Here is an 18,478-nt window from a genome sequence, read left to right as displayed (position 1 = left end):
CAATAAACAATTACAGTTGTTACCAAAACATAAATTGAAAAAAATTAACCAAATCAAATTAGCTCAAATGCCAATCAATAATACGATCCTAACAATGTCACATCTGTTTTTGTTCTCCACAGCTCACCCAGACTTAATGATGTCACTGGAATACAGTCACTTTTTCCATGCGTCCTAGTCTGTTTTCATGCCTGGAGTGTCATTTAGTGACATCAGTATTCCCATCCAGGCCTGGAAACCCTTACATGGAGCTAACCCCCTCTCAGTCATGCACCATAGATATGTCAGTGACTTCAGATGTCCTTATAACCAAGCAGCAGACCACACAAACACAGACAGCAAACACAGCTAGGTCTCTGACTCTCTTATGGGATAAATGATGATGCTGTTACTGTATGGTGACAGAAAACAATGAATACGTTTTTTAGAGCTGTCAGACTGTATTCAAAGGCAGAATACTAACCCAACCCATGAAGCCTCTTAACTGATTCAGTTACTTGTCAACAGAATAATATGACCGTGTAAAGGTGATATCGTACATCAGATGGAATGGACAAAAATAGAGCAGAGTCTTACATTTTTAAAACTATGGTCACATTTATCATATTCAGAGTTAAAACCGTATAGATTATTTTAATAAATGAGGACATCTATTCTTGCCCTCTTTTATAAATATTTAATTAATCTAATCACCATTCTTTATGAATAAAATAGAGGGCATATTTTTCATTGATAATAAAATATTACATTTTAAGAACTGTTCCATTCTCTTGAAGAGATTATCATAGAAGAATTGTAACAGTAAAGACTGTTTTAAAGAGCCCCTATCATAGCATTTGAAATGTTCCTATTTTTGTTTTAGGAGTTCCCAAAAACAGTTTAACGTGCATGCAAGGATAAAAAACACTTTATTTGTCTTATAATATGCATTTATTTTTAACTGATTTGCTCAACGACCCCCAAATGATTCGTTCGACTATTCATTTTCCCAAACACCTCCTTTGAGTGACGGGAATCTGCGGCGATTGGTCTAATGACCCAGTCAGTTGTTATTGGTAAACCGTAGGGAGAGACTGTCAGCAACGGAACGCCCATAACCAGGATTATAGCTTGTCAAGTGTTGAAAATTGTATATAGTGTTTGAACAAACGTGTCAGAAAAAGTGCACTTTCCACACGGTCCCTTACTCGCGTCTCCGTCAAGAGCAAGCTTTCCCGGCGATACTCACATTGTGGCGGCTTTTGAGGGGCAGTGCTTATTATATAAAGCAAAGTCATATTTGGCTAAGTCGTTTAGGAGGTAATTGCCATTTTTCAATGAATGTATAGTGAATATCAAAAACAAAACTAACTTTGCCTCGCTTAGAAGCTGCGCGGAGTGTACACAACACACAAAACACAATATAACCATATTGTGCATGCTACAGAAAACATAACAGCAAACATTATTAATATTACTAACAGAACCTGATCCATACTGGATACTGAGCCCTCCTTCAGGAACAACCGGCTTGCGAATGATTCGTCATTAAAATGATGAGAACACAAGGTTCGGGCTATACTGTTGCAAATATGAACTCTGACCACTGATTCTTCACATGCTCGTCCCTGGACAATGGAAACAAGTGGCTGAACTGTCTTTGCAATGTAGAACACAGAGTTTTCTCGACATGATGCGATTCAGCTTAAGTATTTGAATGTGTTCTCACTTCAAGTCTGTGCGCGCGCAGTTGTTGGGAGCAGCCAATGACGTCTCTACGTCACGATGTAACAGCTAATGACTCGTTTCAAAAACAATTCATTTCATAGACTCAGAGTCGACTCTCACTTTTGAAAGGCCATAACTTTATATACGGTGCACTTTCAGATATAAATCTTTGCAGGATGTTTTCATTCCCTTAGAGCTATATTCCACACTACATGATCAGTCATTTTCAAAAATCCATGATAGGTGCTCTTTAACATGTTTGTACCATGCCTCAGCGACTACATTTTAGCATAATCCGAAAGAGATTAATTTGTAGTAACAACAATACAGCATTTTTTTTCCACCAAACTATATACTTTAGAATGGCATACAGTGCATCCGGAAAGTATTCAGAGCACTTCACTTTTTGCACGTTTTATCAAAATGGATTCAATTAATCATTTTCCTGAAAATTCTACAAACAAGACGTTTGTTTGAAATCTTTAAAAAACACATGTACATAAGTATTCACAGCCGCTTTGCTAAATACTTTGTTATAGCACCTTTGGCACCAACTGGCTGACAATGCTTGAGCAGCAAATCCCTGTGTTCACACAACTGCTCCCGACTGCACTAGTATCAGCCAGTCGTCGAGATAGTTGACGATGTGAACGCCGCGCTCTCTCATGGGAGCGATGGCTGCCTCCACAACCTTCGTAAAGATGCTGGGTGACAGGGCCAGCTTGAAAGGTAGGACTTTGTACTGCTATGCCCAACCCTCAAACGCGATACGCAGGAATGGCCTGCAGGAATGGCCCATGATAGGATGGAGACAAGAAAGTAAAGCGTCCTTCAGGTCGATCTCTGCAAACCAATCTTGGGGACGGATGCATTGGAAAATGTGCCTTTGCATTAGCATCCTGAATGGGCCCAGTTAAAGATACGCAGGTCCCAGATTGGCCATAACCCACCACCTTTTTTGGGCACAATGAAGTACGGGCTGTAGAAGCCGGTCTTCATATCGGCTACTGACACCACCTCTATCGCGTCTTTTGCCAGCAGGACAATGATTTCCGTGTGCATGGCAGGAGCAGATTTGCTTGACCTCAAAGTGTGGAAAACGCTGTTGTAGTTGTGCGGATGCTGGCGGAACTGAATCGTATAGCCGAGCCTGATGGTATGGAGGAGCCAACTGGACCGGTTGGAAAGCACTTTTCAGGCTTCAACAAACCAGACCAGGGGGACCAAAGGCACCCCAGACGTACCCCGGGTGGGGCAGCGAGGTGGAGGATTCGTGAGAAGGCGGATGACCAGGTCCTCAAATGCGTTGTGCTGCTGGCTGGCAAACAAGAGGGGGCTGAGGGGTGCAAGGCTGTTCCCAAGTTTCTGTTTCCATCGCACGGCCAGCCTCGCCCTCTTGGGAGCCAGAGATGGAGGAATTTATTGTTCTGACAATTCGGGTACTACTGGACTCCGGGGAGCCAGTGGCAGAATGGTAATCATCTGAAGAACTTGCCCGCAGGGTGAGGTCAGAGCACAAGATCTAGACTACCCTTGTGCATGTCCATGAGTGTGTTGGCCTGGTAGACCTGCAACAATGCCATGGCATGCAAAGAGGAAGCGGCTTGCCCGCAAGATTTGTAAGCTCTGACCGTCAAGCCTGACGCGAGCTCACAGGCCTGCGAGGGGAGACAAGGATCCCACGTTCAAAATGCAACAGCCGTTGGCAACAAGTGGGACGCAACAGACCGCTTCACTGGAGGGATAACCCTCATAACCCTTCACTGCTCCTCCATCAAGGGTAGCGAGGGGGTAAGAAACACTCAGGCAGTTTTCGGCAGTAGAAGGTGCCGTCCATGACCTAGTAAGCTCTCCATGCACTTCGGGAAAGAAGAGTATTGGGGCGGCGGGCCGAGAACAAGCACAGGACACGGTGGAGGGTTCCACTCGAGCCCGACATCCTGGGCGGCCCGCTTAAGCATAGCTGATGATCCCGGATCCGCTCGGGCAACATTATTCTCCCAGAGGAAGACAACACAGTCGAGTCATCATCTCTAGAGGCCAGCTCACCCTCCGATGCTGCAATCGGCCTCCTGTCCTCTAGGGGGGAACCGTGGGTGAAACCATTACAGATGGACCAGCACACTCTACGGGGGGCTCACACAGCTGCGGTGGAAGGGAGGAGCCCACAAGAAATGGTTACCGGGCGAGACATCTAACATTACCCTTCTATCTCACGCAGTACCTGAGGGCATGGCAAATTAAGACATAACTGTCTGTCAATATAAATTTCTCAGAATACAATAGTGGTCAAATACTGAGATGTGAGTATTATACCTTTTTAATGATGTATAGTTTGTCAAGGTAATAACATTGAATCTCTTATAGTAACTTTGAATTATAAAAAAAAAAACGCTTCAGTGCGCCAACGCACTGACAACGGTTAACAGGTTTAAGATACCGGTAATTCTAAGTGTTACGTTCAGTCAAATCCTACCACATTAATCAGTTAAACGTCCCAATCGCCCCCCAGTGGTCCTAGAATAGGTTATAAACCTCGCCTCCCCATGTTATTCAAAGGGACGTGAGACCAACTAAACAATTAAATTACACTTCAAATATCCTTTTTCCAAAGATGTCATTTACTGTAGTGTCTATCACGTTGATGTAATTTCAAGAGGTTTTTTTTTTTTTTTTTTAGTTATTTGATGCTATAAATATAAATAAACGGTGCTGTGACATCATGATTGACAGCTGTGATTGACAGGTTCTCTGTGTAAAGTAGTCACTGAAGCACCAACAGACTTTTTTCAGAACATTGACTATGTGGTTAGTAGTTGTATTTACCTTATTTTATCGAAGTATTGTAATCAGCAGACACCACTGGAGAGGAACGGAGCAGACAGAGGCCAATTAAGAACAGTGCAGGACATGTGCAGGACATGTGCTTGAGATTGATTCCGCGAGAGTGAGGGCGGGGCTTTGATTTCGCGGCTTTACTTCCTGCTCACGACTGCGCATGTCTGGTCCCGAAAACGCAAGATTCGTGCGCAGATTCGATTCCGAAGATGTCAGTGCGCATTGGCGGGTTCAGTTCTCTTCGATGGAAAAGAGCGAAGGGGCGTCGTCCATATTTTTTGTACTGAGAAATTGCAAGAAACAGCAAGAAATTGCATGGAGAGCAAATAAAAGTGTATTGAGAGAAACACTTTTTTTTTAGAAAATGTTTTCACACTGATAGCAAACAATATATATTTAAGTAGGCTACTTTCAGATAATTTCTTTTTTACCAGAAATAATAATGATAATAATAATAAATCAAATTTATATTTTGTATGTTCTCTGGGAAAACACTTTCGCTCAAAACTTTTTTAGTCTCAAATATATATATTTTTTTGCTATTTTATATTTTTCTCATGAAATGCTTTTTTGCTATCAGTGTGATAACTTTTTCTCTCTCTTGGATCATTTATTTTCTCGCATATAATAAAGACACAATTCTAGCTTTATGAATCAGTATTTAGATTTAGGCTAACTTAATATAATATCAACATTAGCTACACTTAATGTAATACAATTTGTTAAAATTAGCTGAAATATGAATTTGTCCATATTGTTTAGCCTAATTTTTAAGTGCAAGTCAACAAGATCTTTTGGCTAATTTAAAACACACATAAGCAAAAAAGCATTTATTTTGCATGTTTTTAATAAGCATGTGTCCTGCTACAGTACATTGCTTCACTATCACACCTCTGAAAATTGAGTGACTATTATGTAACAAAAGCAAAACAAATGCAAGTGGCGTCTCCTTGCTCAGAAGATAAGAGGAACATCACACGAAGAGGATATCTATTCACTCGATTTAGTTATTTAGTCGCTACAGCTGAACATTAAAACACCTGGACTGTGCATCTGCTCGTGCAGAGACGCTTCTGTGAATGACGGAACCGGCTCCGCCTAAATCCGTTGGGGGAGAGGAGGGAGAACAGTCGACAAGGAGAGAGAGAGAGAGAGAGAGAGAGAGAGAGAGAGAGAGAGAGAGAGAGAGAGAGGGGGGGGGGGGAGGGGAGGGGGGGGGGGTCTGATAAACTAAAGGAGGGAGGAATAGCTTAAGACCAACTAAGATAAAACGCTGAGAGCCACATCGGGTCTTTGATTATGACGTAGCCAGGATTCTCGAGCGATCAGCGCATCCATCGCGCGCCTCAGCAAGTTGGTGAAGAGACTCGCCGGCGCGCGTGAAGCTTGCAAGCCTCCTCACCTTATAAAGTGCATCGGTGACGAAAGCAATCGTGAGCGCGTAAATTCAGCACTTGGTTCACGAGACAGCTCCAGTGTGTCGGCTTCCCTAACTGGTCTCAATTTAAAGAGCAGTTCTTTCAGTACTTTCAGAACACTCTCGCACGCATGAACATTAGAAGTGTCATTATATTTCTGCTCATCTAGCTGTGATCCATAGACCGGGACCATTTTTATTCTCTACTAAATATGTACCAGGGGCATTTGCAGGTAAGACTCTGTTCACATAAGACGTACAATGATTTTCTTTATATTTATGATGGCTGTTATTTGTATTATTTTAGTTAAACTGAGATCACCGGATTGCACTGGAAGCATGTTAGGTGCAATTATCCAGTGATGTGTGCATTCAAATCATGTCAAAGTTTTATGAATCAAGTTGGATTTTATCCTCCTCGTAAAGAGTCTTGCTTGCTGTTGATGTCTATTGTGTTCATTATTTAAGATACTGTAGTCTCCAAATGTTTTTATGTTTTAAACTAATGCATGTTAAGGCAGTGCTATTAGTGACCATGACGCAGGTGCCAGTTGGAAAATTTAAAAAGTAAAGTACTCTCTTTGCAGAAAAGAAAGTTTCCAGTTACAAAACGCTGGCATAAACATAAACGCAGTTGCACACTTTGTTACATTATCACCAGTAGTGGATTACCCAATATTTTGTTGTATTTTAAATAGGCCTACACAGTTGAACTTGAAGGAGCAATCCATAAATCACATTATGTGCAAAATGAGACCCACCAGTGTGTTTTGAACATCTATGCTTACAGCAACAATAAGGTTTGATTGTGTTGCTTTTGATGAAGATCTGTTAATTATGTAACTGCTAAATTAAAGCAGGCAATGCTTTGTTTACCAAGTCTCACAACTCCAGCTGAATATTTTATGACTTCTATTAAAGCATCTTAGGAAACCAGAGTAGCTTTTTGATACCCTTTGTCTCTATGGTCTGCTATGTGTATTCAGTTACCTAGATATGTTTGGCTTTATTTGAATTATATTTACAATAATTCTCTAGTTTGTCCAGCATTTCGACACAACTCATACTTTCACATTTGAAAACCTTGATATCTAATTTAAAACTATGTGCTATATGCAATATTGCAAGAGAATAATTGTTCAGTTGTGTTATTAATGTTCCAGGAGACAGAAAATAGATTTGTTTTCAGGCAACGGTAATCAGACACTTGATAAGAGTCTCATATGATCCTATTCATAACTGTTCTCATCATGTTAGAGGCTTTTATTTCAGGCTTTGGGGAGTTAGGGAGAGTAAGATATCACATTTTCTCTGTCAGGTAGGGAGGTAATTTAAGAGGAAATGTTCTCTCTGTGCAAAGCAGATGTTTTATCTGTCCTTCACTGGGCTCTTTGCAGCTCCTCCTTACCTAAACAGACACCCTTATCTTGACAGTGATGGCTCATTCTCCTTTAAAGCCATCTCAGAGTATATAAGAGCCAAACAGTTTGCATGTGCACATTATATACATAGCAGCACTGCCATGAAGAGTTCAAAACAATGAAGGTTCAAACCTATATCAGTCATTAACAGATTATCATGCGTTGCTGCTGGTTTTAATAAAGTTCATTTAAAGTAAAACTTGGTTTTCAAAGTTTTACCTTGTGGAGTGTTTGTGAACATACAGCTTTTGCTGTTAAACACCAGCCTCTCACCACACTAGGGGGCATTGGAAATCAGTATAAACCACTGATCATTTTCATAAACCAAATTTCTTTGTGTAAGTTCTATCGTTTCATCTTTAAAAACAATTTGATGATAATATATATAGGCTAATACAAAAACTTTTTTTTTTAATACTTGCATAGCATGATAGCTCAGCCGATCATGATATTTCCTTCGTAAAAAACACAAGAGGAATTGTTCATATATTTATCCCGTGACAATCAGTAAATAGTTTTATTTTAAGAGCTATTTGACCCGTTTAAAACAAATATCTGCTTACATTAGGTGTAACAACACGTGTTGTAATTATTAGCCTACTATAAATAACTCCAGTTGCTTGGGTGATTCCTGCCCTTTACAGCCATACACCGCTGTTTGAGATTAATTTGAAATTCAGACATGGGCATCACAAATAGTCCAAAAGTGCAGCTATTTTCTGCGTGATTTGTCTGTATTGCTCTGGCTGTGGCTAGAATGCGCCACACTGTCCGCCCAAGATAAAGCACCTTATGGAACGCTAGCAAAAGCTCCTGTGCCTTTATATCTTATTAATTAGTCGGGGCATCTTTTGCATATTCAGGAATTAATGGAGTGTCTCTATACCTCTTTGCTCAGTTCAGGGTCTACTTGTCATTTTAGAAGTAATTCTTGTTCTCTAAACATATGCTTCCTTTTCATCTCCTTTTCAGAAAATCTTAGCCTGTGTGTCCGATTCCCTACACAAAACTTTTTATATAATCCAATTAAGAATCTTTGGTGTCACAGTTCAGTATTCACTTAGTGTATCAGTTCCTGATTTTTGCTTTTTATTTATTTCATAAATTATAAACAACCATACCACCATGAAATTATTATTGATTCTACAAATTATGGCTCTTTATGATTCCCATGCATCACTTTTTAAATCACTCTGCTCATATGGCTTTCCAGGCTAATAGTCTAGATCCAGCTTTGGCTGCATTATTTTGCTAGTGAGCCACATTAGACAATAGAGGAGAGCGGGGCACAACCTAACGCATTTTGGTTTTGGCTCAATTAATTAAAAAATAATTAGGTTAGATAATGTCTTTTACACAAGCAACATACACATCTCTGCTACAAATGAACACTTAAAGTTTTTTTTTTTCTAGGACCTACCATTTTCGTAGTTGCACTGAAAGTGAGAGAAGTGCAAATGTTACAACTTACCCCATATGTGGGGTTAATTGTAAGAGACAGAGGGGTTAGTTGTAACACTTGTGTGTAACACACATAATTCAGTACTATTTTTTGATATTGTTTGTGAATCTGTATAGATGTATATCCATACATCCATCCCTCATCCAATCATCCTTCTATTATGGATCAATATCGACATAGAAAAGGGCTGCACAGTTTTGCAATAAATAATAATAAATAAAATCTTTTTTTAAGTGCAATTGAATTAGATTTGTGTGTGGCAGCTGCATGTACAATTATTATTATTAATAATAATAACAGTAATAATAATAATACAAATGAGCTTAAAATCAAAATGTAAAGGGTTTATTGCATTAAAAACAGGCCATATTTTTAATAAATAAACAAGATTGATCGATGCATTTAAACATTTTAAATTCCAGCATTGTTTGTGAAAGTCCAACAAAGTCAAATGTATAAATAAATACTCAAACCTGAAAAGTTGTGGCTCCCTGTTTTCATTTAATTCATTGTACACTTGGCGGCTTATTTGTAACACTGTGCTACAACTAACCCCGCTGTGTATTAGATATTTTAAGCCTAGCTGACAGTTGCTAGGAATTGCTGACATGTTTCAAAACAGTGCTATGTTTGAGCCAAAAATGATTGACAGTGATTGAGGCAATATAAAGTTAGATTTGGAACCAAAAAAACCTATGATGAAACAATGTACTTGCATTGTGACAAAACACTCTTTGTCCAGCGTCTTCACAAAATATTACCAAAAATTTCCACAAATCCACAGGAGACCGTCTTATGGCAGCGAGAGAAAAATAGCGTAAACACAACCTGCGTGACCCTGAGTAACTACGTAAAAGGTCCGTGTTACATTTAGCCCATGCAGCGTTAGGTTGTGCCCCGCGCTCCCCTATAACTTGCCATTGGCAAATTGTGTGTACAATGTAAGTTACTCTGTCTTAGCTTGTTTATATAACTGTTGAAATGGTATATGAATTGTATAATTGTATAACCTGTATACAAGACTCATTTATACACACATTCACACATATACGTGCATTCATTTAACCTTTTGTTCTGAATATCAGCATTGTTTTTCTAAAGCTCTGTCACATGACATGTCTTAGGTACAGTAGGCTAAAATACTTCAGAGTCAGTTGTTCTGTTGGCTAACAATTGGCCATTACCCTCAACAGAGCCTTGGTATAGCATTTACTGGGCTCTTGGTCTGTTCTCTAATCATAGATAAAATATAAAAAAATGCAATGTTATCCTGCCATTTTCTAAATGCCTGCCTAATGGGTACCTCATAGAGCTGCTGTGTTGTGTAATGCCATTGTGTGGTTTTGGCTTGTGAATGGAGTCTCCTTGATTTCCCATAGGTGTGCAGATACAACCCTGTCCAATGTTTTCGTACCACTGCTATTATAGGCTGGCAGGAATGAGGTTGGCTTTTTCATGTTTCACCTCTGGCTTTGACAGTGATAGTGCTTTTGGTGGGAAGGTGAATGGGAGTTCATCTTGGGCTCTCGCCTTTTGAGCTGAGCTCAAAAATAGAGATTGAGACGTGCTTGTGTGACACCTGTGAGTGTGAAATATGCTGGCCCAGATTGCAGCACACTGAGGCGAGTGGGCTCTCAGAGACCCTACAATTGTGACAGCTATTGATTTATGTGTGATGGTCTTAATATGACCTTTCAGGGCCTTTCCCTATAGAAAAGTCTGAGAAAGAAAAAGACAGATAGTTTTAGAGAGTCTATCCTCTGAATAGTAATGCAATAAGCATAGATTAATCATTTGTGGGCTAATGGAGGTTAAATAAATGGTGTTACAGGCAATGCTGCTATACATGTGATAAAATTACAACCAAATTATAAAAGCACCCTGATGGAAACAGCAAAGTTACATAACAGCACTCTGCAAACTGTAAAAAATGTGAAGGGAAATGCATTGTATTTTGTGGCCAACCAATTTATGCAGCTACTGTATTTTCAAATGTACCTCAGAGGTTTAAAATTCTACAAAATGAAAAGACGGCAGGTTCAATCCCTTATTGACCTATAAAGTGTTTGTTCACTTCCCACTTAAAGGGATAGTTCACTCGGAAATGGAAATTCTGTCATCATTTACTCACCCTCATGTTGATCCAAACCATATGATGATCTTTCATCTGTGGAACATAAAAGACAATATTTTGAGATCTGTGTTTTTGTCCATACCAATGATTACCAAAATTCTTTTAAAAATTCTGATTCAATTCAATTCTATTCAAAATTATTAGTTTAGCACTTTTCACAATAGATATTGTTTCAAAGCAGCTTTTCAGAAAGTGTATTTCAGAAATGTACATAGAGAAAATACAGTTAGTTAATCATGTATTAATTTAGGGTATAACATATCACCGGCATCGAGTCGTCTCTTCACAGGCGTTTGGTCATCTCATTGCTGGTGTTAGGCCATCTGAAGTCTCTGTGAGAGGCTGGATACAAACTGGAGCTGACGAACGTTATTTAATAGCAGAAAAGCAGATGGGAAATACTTAGCATAGGCTAGTTGCTGTTCATAATATTAAAGGGATAGTTCACTTTGAAATTAATTTTTGATATGTTTTAGCTTACCTCAAGGGCATCCAAGATGTAGGTGTCTTTGTTTCCACAGCATTTTTTGGTCAAACCGGAGTTGTCTGTCATACACTGGAGGCTAAGGGGGTCCTCCGTCGCTTCACCTCAAAGAGCATGTACAGAGAAGTCAAAATTAAAAATGATTTAATGACTCGTAAATGTAAGTACACACTGATGGCCTGAGACACGAAACGAGCAGTTTGTGTGAGAAAACGAACAGTATTTATATCGTTTTTACCTCTTGTAACAGCCGTCGAACTGATCTGAATCAGATGTCCAACTGAACCGAACTGAACCGTCTCTAGACGTTACGCTGGAAGTGATCTCTCGCGCGTCTACGTCACGCATTGTTTACACTGAGATTTCGGAAGTTTTACCTTTCACTAAACATATTTAGAAATATGGGAAATCGCAATGGAAGGCGATTTCGATATAGATATATCGAAATCGTCTTCCATTGCGATTTCCCGTTCAACAGAATAGCCGCTCCGATTCTGCTGGGATGTGCAGGCCATCAGCACGGTAGAGTCAAGGTCACTCCCAGAACAGATTCCAATTATTTACAAAGAGCAGTTTCTGTTCATTACACCATGAGATTAACCATTAATTAAGTGCAAATAATCTACTAAACCTTTTATGTCCTTGTCAGTACGTGGGAAACAGTCCAGACATGATGATCGTTGCATCAGGCGTTGTGCTACGTACCGTTTCGATCGGGCTCCTGTAGTCCTTCATCAGAACCTCCGAACCTTAGTCTGCCGCAGCCTGATGTTCGTTCACTCCCACGTGCAGCGCAACAGCTCGAATATGCTCGTCACCGTTCAGGATCTAAGGAACCTGTGGAGAACATCTAGAACATGAACACCAGGAAAGCAGTGAGTGCGCTGACCTTTACCTGAGGTAGCACGGATAAGGACCATCGAAATGCCGATGATCCGACTGTGTTCGCGAAGAAGGGAGAAGCGGTTCTGGGTGGAGATCTCAAAGACCTGGAGGGGCAGAGAAGTTCTTGCTCTGGTCCTGGCTCGTGTCTTCCGCTGTGGGATCATCCAGGATCCAATCACTGATCGCCGATCTCGGATCCGCTTCTCCATGGACTTCAGCTCTAACTGTTCCGAATGCAGCTCAAATGTTTCCTCACCTGCACTCAGAGGTAACATAAGACACACATCCGATATATTCGCCATTATAACAGACGAACAGTAAATTAGTAGTGATGCTACCAATATCACTACTAATTTAGAACTGAAATCCTGGATAGAACCCAAATCATTTCATGTGTGTAAATAAGACGATCGATAGGCGAGCTTATGTGTTCTGTGGAAGAAAGAAAGTCACACAAGTTTGGAACAAACCGAGGTTAAGTAAATAATGACAGTATTTTCAAATTTTGGGGTGAACTATAATTTTTAGTAGAGTCTATACTATACAAACACGTTAGAGCTCCATAAGTGACTGCCATGCTCTGATTTCACAGAAGTCTAAACCTCCAAAGACATTTTAGAAGAGCTGAAATCTGTTCACCCATGAAAAAAAAAGTATTTTACTCACACTCATGTTGGTCCAAACTTGAATGCTTTCTTTCTACTATATAAGAATGAAAGAATATATTTGAAAGATTTTTTCAGTTGTTTGTTTATGTCACCATATTTTATGTAATTTGTGTGTTGATCAATGTTTTGGTTGATTTACATATTTCTCTGTTCATCATAAATAATCGAACTTTAGATGACTTGCAGTATACCAGTTGAATTGTATGGAGTAATTTCACGCTAACTTTTTGTCCATAATATAAAAGTCCAATACAATCAAGCTCCAAAAAGACAATCTTGAAAATATCTCCTTACTTTCCACTGAACAAAGAAAAGCACATGAGTTTGAGCACCTGAGTAAATCCTAACACAATTATAAATTTTAGGTAATCTATTCCTGTAAGAGAAAGTTTTTTGGTTAATCGATTACAGCTGTTCTGTTAAGAAACTTTTGATTCCTTTTCAGTGGAAAAAAAAAGAAGAAGCATTTAATGGTATGAAATGAATTGTACTAAAGTAGACTGTCAAGAAAGCTGGAGGGTACATATTTTATCCAAAGACATGGACGTAAATGTTAATGGAACATGTTTAAATAGCTCAACTGGTACAGCATGGTCCATACAATACCATGGTCATGGGTTCAGTTTCCAATGTACTGTATGCTGATAAAAAAAATGTATAGCTTGTGTCAAAGCTGCCAAATGCTTACACTGTAAATGTAATGCCAAAAAGAGGTTGTGTGACACCTTGTGTGTTATGACTAACATGACATTATGATTTAATGCGGTATTTTCAGCGATTACGCAATCAGTTTGCCTAGCCGTTGAGAGTGCATGTCGCTCAGTAACAGTCACAATAATACTGAATCCTGTTGATAATGTCCGGAAGAACGACAGTTTAATACATGTGGCAGCCTTTCAAATAAAATCAGTAGACCATCTGTCTCACTCAAGGTGTGCTTCTTGACAGGGGATATTTTTACATCACCGCTTCAACTCTTCAAGCTAAATTCCTGAAGAAACAAAAAAGACAAGGGACTATTTTGTCTTTTACCTGTTAAAGCTGATTAGGCTGAGTGTGTCACGTCTCTCATGGACACTTATCTGAGAGGACAAAACTCAAGGCCTGTGTGGAAAACAATCAGCTTGAGATCAGCAGGAAACGAGTCAGGAGAAACAGGCCGGAGCAAGTCGAATAAGTGATAGCGTTCGCTTTACCCCTGGAGAGTACGGAGCAGTGTTTGTGGAATCTTTATCTCATTTTAGAGTGTGATGGTTGGTCTGACTCTGTCACTTCTGTAAGGGCAGTAAATAAATTATGAGGGTCTTACATGAGAGTTGTTAGCAAACTCTGTTATGTAATGCATAAATAAGAGGATAATTAATTAATATATAATTAATTAGAAATGTAAAATTTATGGGTGGAGGGAAAGTTGCAAGGCCAGTGAAAGACTTTTATCAAGAAGCTTCTTTTGATGTACTCAGCTTGACAAATATTGGAAAAGCATGATCCCAGAGTGCAAAATTGTGTGTTAGCTTTGGTTTTCTTTCTTTCTGCGGATTCAAAGAAAGCATAAGATTACATTTTTTAATGTTCATGAATTTAAATATGCTGGTATTTAGGGATGCAATTAATGAACAGGAACCAACCAAGGTTGCCATTGAGGGAATAGGAATTTTTAATTTTGAAGAATTAAGAATCTCAGCCTGAGCTTGCGATATGGAAATATAGTAATATGAGAAGGTTGGTTAGGAACAATTCCTTTGAGCTTTAAATTCAAACTCATTGCAGGAAGGGTGGCAGTTACCACTGTCTATGCCTCTTCCATCTCTAAGTGCAGCCATTCATCAGGGTCCATGGTGGACTCATCAGCTATAGGCGTCAAAAGAGGCTAGGCATTTGGGAAGGTAGGATGTGCTTTGCTGCTGGAAAATTTGGAGACCAATATGGACTCTCATCTAATCTCTTTAAAGTGGCACCAGTGCAAGCAGGGGTGCTGCTTCCATTATAACTGGGTGAACATGACTCCCAACCACCCACTTCAGTTGTATTTCATTTTGGAATTACATAGTTAAAGCTCTTAAAAAATAGCAGCTAGTGTAAACTATTTTTTTATTCTTGGTGTTAGTTGGGATTTTCAAATCGCAACTACTGCACTTTCTCATAAACAATTATGGACATCTTATAGAAAATGTGGTGATGAACAAAGATACTATATTGATTCATATATTCATATTTCTTTTTTAATCTCTCTCTCTCTCTCTCTCTCTCTCTCTCTCTCTCTCTCTCTCATACTAATTAGCTGAACCAAACCATTCTAGAAACTAGTCCACAGAGATCAGAGGAAAAAACAAACAGAGACTGCTCTGATTTTTCAAATTAATGTTTAAAGCTTTTTTTGTCTCAAATTGTCTCAAAAATCTATTACGTAACATTTGGTGGAAGTAACCGAATCTGAGAGAATCTTGATATAAACAATCAAGATAATTGCTGTAGAAGAAGGTGAGCTTAATTGCATGAAGTGAGACCAGCAACTGAGGGTATGAATGTAGTCAGATTTCTTCCTTTTGATGTTTGAAGATTTATGGTAGAGATGTGATTTTTTTCATCTCACAGCAGGCCGTCTTTTGCTGTAATTGAATCCTAAATTCCAGATACTTTAATCAAGCCTTTACAGTATGTTGTCAGCTAGAACATTGCGGCATTTAAACAGCACATTTTTGAATAACAGAAGACATTAAAGAGATTGTTCACCCAAAAATTCTGAAACATTATGACACTCACTAACGCTCGTGTCTTTCCAACCCTGTATGACTTTCATTCTTCCTTGGGACACAAAAGGAGATTTTAAGCAGCTGATCTCTTGTCTTTTCCATACAGTGGAATTGGATGGGGACCATACGCTGTCAAGCTACATAAAGGACAAAAATAGCACCATAAAAGAATTTTAAAATATAGTCCGTCTGACTTATCTGTTATATTTAAAGTCTTCTGAAACCATAGCTTTCTGTGAAAAAATGTTGACAAAAATATTGCATTCAAAATCCTTGGTAATCATTGACATCCATTATTTGGAAAAGAGCTGCATTTTTGATAAACAATATCATACTTTTAGCTCCCTTTAAAGGAATATGTAACCCTAAAGGATCATTTACTCACCCTTATGTTGTTCAAACTCAGTATGATTTTCTTTCTTCTGTTGAACACAAAAGAAGATATTTTAAGGTAACTAGATAGCCATTCAAATTTTGCTAGCCATTAGCTTCCATAGTAGGAAAAAATATTATGGAGGTCAATGACTACTGTCAACTGTCTGGTTACCAACATTCTTCAGAATGAATGTTCTTTTGTGTTCAACATAAGGAAAAAAACTCATACAGGTTTGGAACAATTTGAGGGTGAGTAAATGATGACATTTTTATTTGACTGTCTTTAACACATTTTAGTGTGCTTAAATATACACGGACGCATATTTATAACAGATGTTCCCACAAGAGTGAAGTAAAAAGTGTCAGAAAGGCTAATTCTGACTTTTTGGCATCCTGAAATGCATGGAACTGCTCTTTGGACACAGTAATTTATTATATGCACTAAAGCTGGCACTTCAGGCACTTCCTGTTTTAGACCTCTAAAATATGCGTAATAAACACTAATATGCCAACCAAAACATTGTTTCACTGCCATTACAGGGGGAAAAGTACAGAAAGCAACAACAACACTGGCAGGCAGTTTGGGGTTTACCTCAGTAGAGGGCTTTTTAAAAAAGGATACTCAAGGATATATCCGTAGGGGGCAGTGCCTCCAGCACAGCTGTGACCTAAACCCTTGCCTGGTCCCATCTGTTCCACACAAGCTCACATGTGCTGAGGTCAAGTGGCGCTGGCATGATGAATTCCCTACCCAGAAACAGAAGAGATCATCCTGCATGCAGTATAAAAGGTCAAAGGGCATCATGCTATCTGTCCTTTAGATGACCATGCTTGACAGGAGTGTAATGCAAACAGGAAAAAGGGGAATAAAAAAGGCATGTTTGTGGTGTAGAAGACGTAGATTGCAAAAATGGTAAAACAACATTTGTTACATGGCACACGACAACACTGGGCTGACGTGTTGAAACCTAAGCTCTCTTCCGAAAAGCTAGTGAATGGCCTATGGATGCAGACTTTTAGGCATCATAGGTGCCCTTTTGACACAAAAGCTGTTCCAACAGGAAGGCATCTTAAGTATTCTGCTTACTAGATACTTTGTTTTGGCCAGATTCTGAGACAGAATAGCATGTATCCTATTTGGAAAAGTCAATCCCATGATACAAGATTTTTTGAAAGAGGTCTTTTGCTCACCAAGGCTGCAATTATTTGTTCAAAAATACATAAAAACACTAATATTGTGAAATAATGTTAAAATCAGTTTTCAAATGTAATTTGTTTTAAAATGTAATTTATTCATGTGATGGCAAAGCTGACTTCTTATCCATTACTCCACTTTTCAGTGATAAAAGTCTTTACTCTAAATTTTTATCAATTTATTCCATATCTTCTTTTAAAAAATATCTTACTGACTTTTGAAAGGTAGGTAAATACATGTATGTTTCTTGTACATTTAATTAAATACTAAAAAGTATCAATTCAAATATTTCAGTGTAATTAAAAGTTAATATTTTTTAGTATTTGTGTGCTATGCCATAAGATAATGGTATTATGCCATTATCTTAGCAGCAACACACTAACATTACACAGTTATTGCTATTGGTGCGGTGCGCAGTGTAGAATACAACCATGAAGAATTAGTGTAAATTATTCAGTAAATCATTCATCCAAATGTTTTATGAACAGTTTGCATTTTTAAATTCATTCTGCTTGCGTTTCTTCATGGACTAGACCCATTTTGAATTGCCTTAATCCGACAGAATTAAGCATACACTGGGTTAACAATAAATAAATCCAAAAATACATAAATTGTGAGAATTCATAGGAAGGGTAAAATAGGAAGACTGTTGATGGTATGGTTTAACTTTGCAAACAGCAGCATGTTTCTATTTTGGTCTGATAAAACGGCCCATCTTTCGGTCACCTCTGATGAGCTTAACCTCTTAAATCACTCACGGTCCTCAAACACTTCAGGTCCAACAAGAACATTCAGCTAGCTCTGTTTGCACCCATCAGTAGTAATCTTTGACAAACAGATCACGGACAAACTTAAACACACATATATGAGAGCTATGGGAACACATTTGTATTACAAACACTGACACGAGCCATTGGCCTACATGCACATTTCCACCAGGTGTTCATGGATACAATGTGTGTGTGTGTGTGTGTGTGTGTGTGTGTGTGTGTGTGTGTGTGTGTGTGTGTGTGTGTGTGTGTGTGTGTGTGTGTGTGTGTGTGTGTGTGTGTGTGATTGTGTGTGTGATTGTGTTTGTCTGTGTGTGTTAGACTGACCCCCAACCACACAGTCTGGCTACCGTCATGGGGCTCAAGTCG

The 18,478-nt window shown here is 38.9% G+C and overlaps 1 protein-coding gene and 1 long non-coding RNA gene across 5 annotated transcripts in view; one reads left to right on the top strand and one right to left on the bottom strand.

The window, feature by feature from the left end:
- Nucleotides 1-5,804: 5,804 nt before the first annotated feature.
- Nucleotides 5,805-18,478, top strand: part of pex5la (peroxisomal biogenesis factor 5-like a) — a 104,195-nt gene continuing 91,521 nt past the window's right edge. For all 4 annotated transcript variants that reach the window (XM_039691696.2, XM_039691694.2, XM_039691695.2 and 1 more), the window contains exon 1: nt 5,805-6,195. In XM_039691696.2, coding sequence (XP_039547630.2) covers nt 6,175-6,195 — 21 coding nt within the window. In that variant the 5' untranslated portion in view covers nt 5,805-6,174. The remainder of the gene's footprint in view (nt 6,196-18,478) is intronic.
- LOC148978101 (uncharacterized) lies at nt 9,173-11,506 on the bottom strand. The gene is made up of 4 exons (XR_016169498.1): nt 11,461-11,506; nt 11,245-11,338; nt 10,977-11,012; nt 9,173-10,564 (listed from the first exon to the last, which is right to left on the bottom strand). It is a non-coding gene; the product is annotated as an uncharacterized LOC148978101 (long non-coding RNA).

This window comes from Pimephales promelas, chromosome 8, assembly GCF_988280905.1.
Source record: "Pimephales promelas chromosome 8, fPimPro1.hap1.1, whole genome shotgun sequence".
NCBI lineage: Eukaryota > Metazoa > Chordata > Actinopteri > Cypriniformes > Leuciscidae > Pimephales > Pimephales promelas.
The sequence above is the reverse complement of the archived record's forward strand: the minus strand, read 5'-3'. Positions and strand labels throughout refer to the sequence as shown.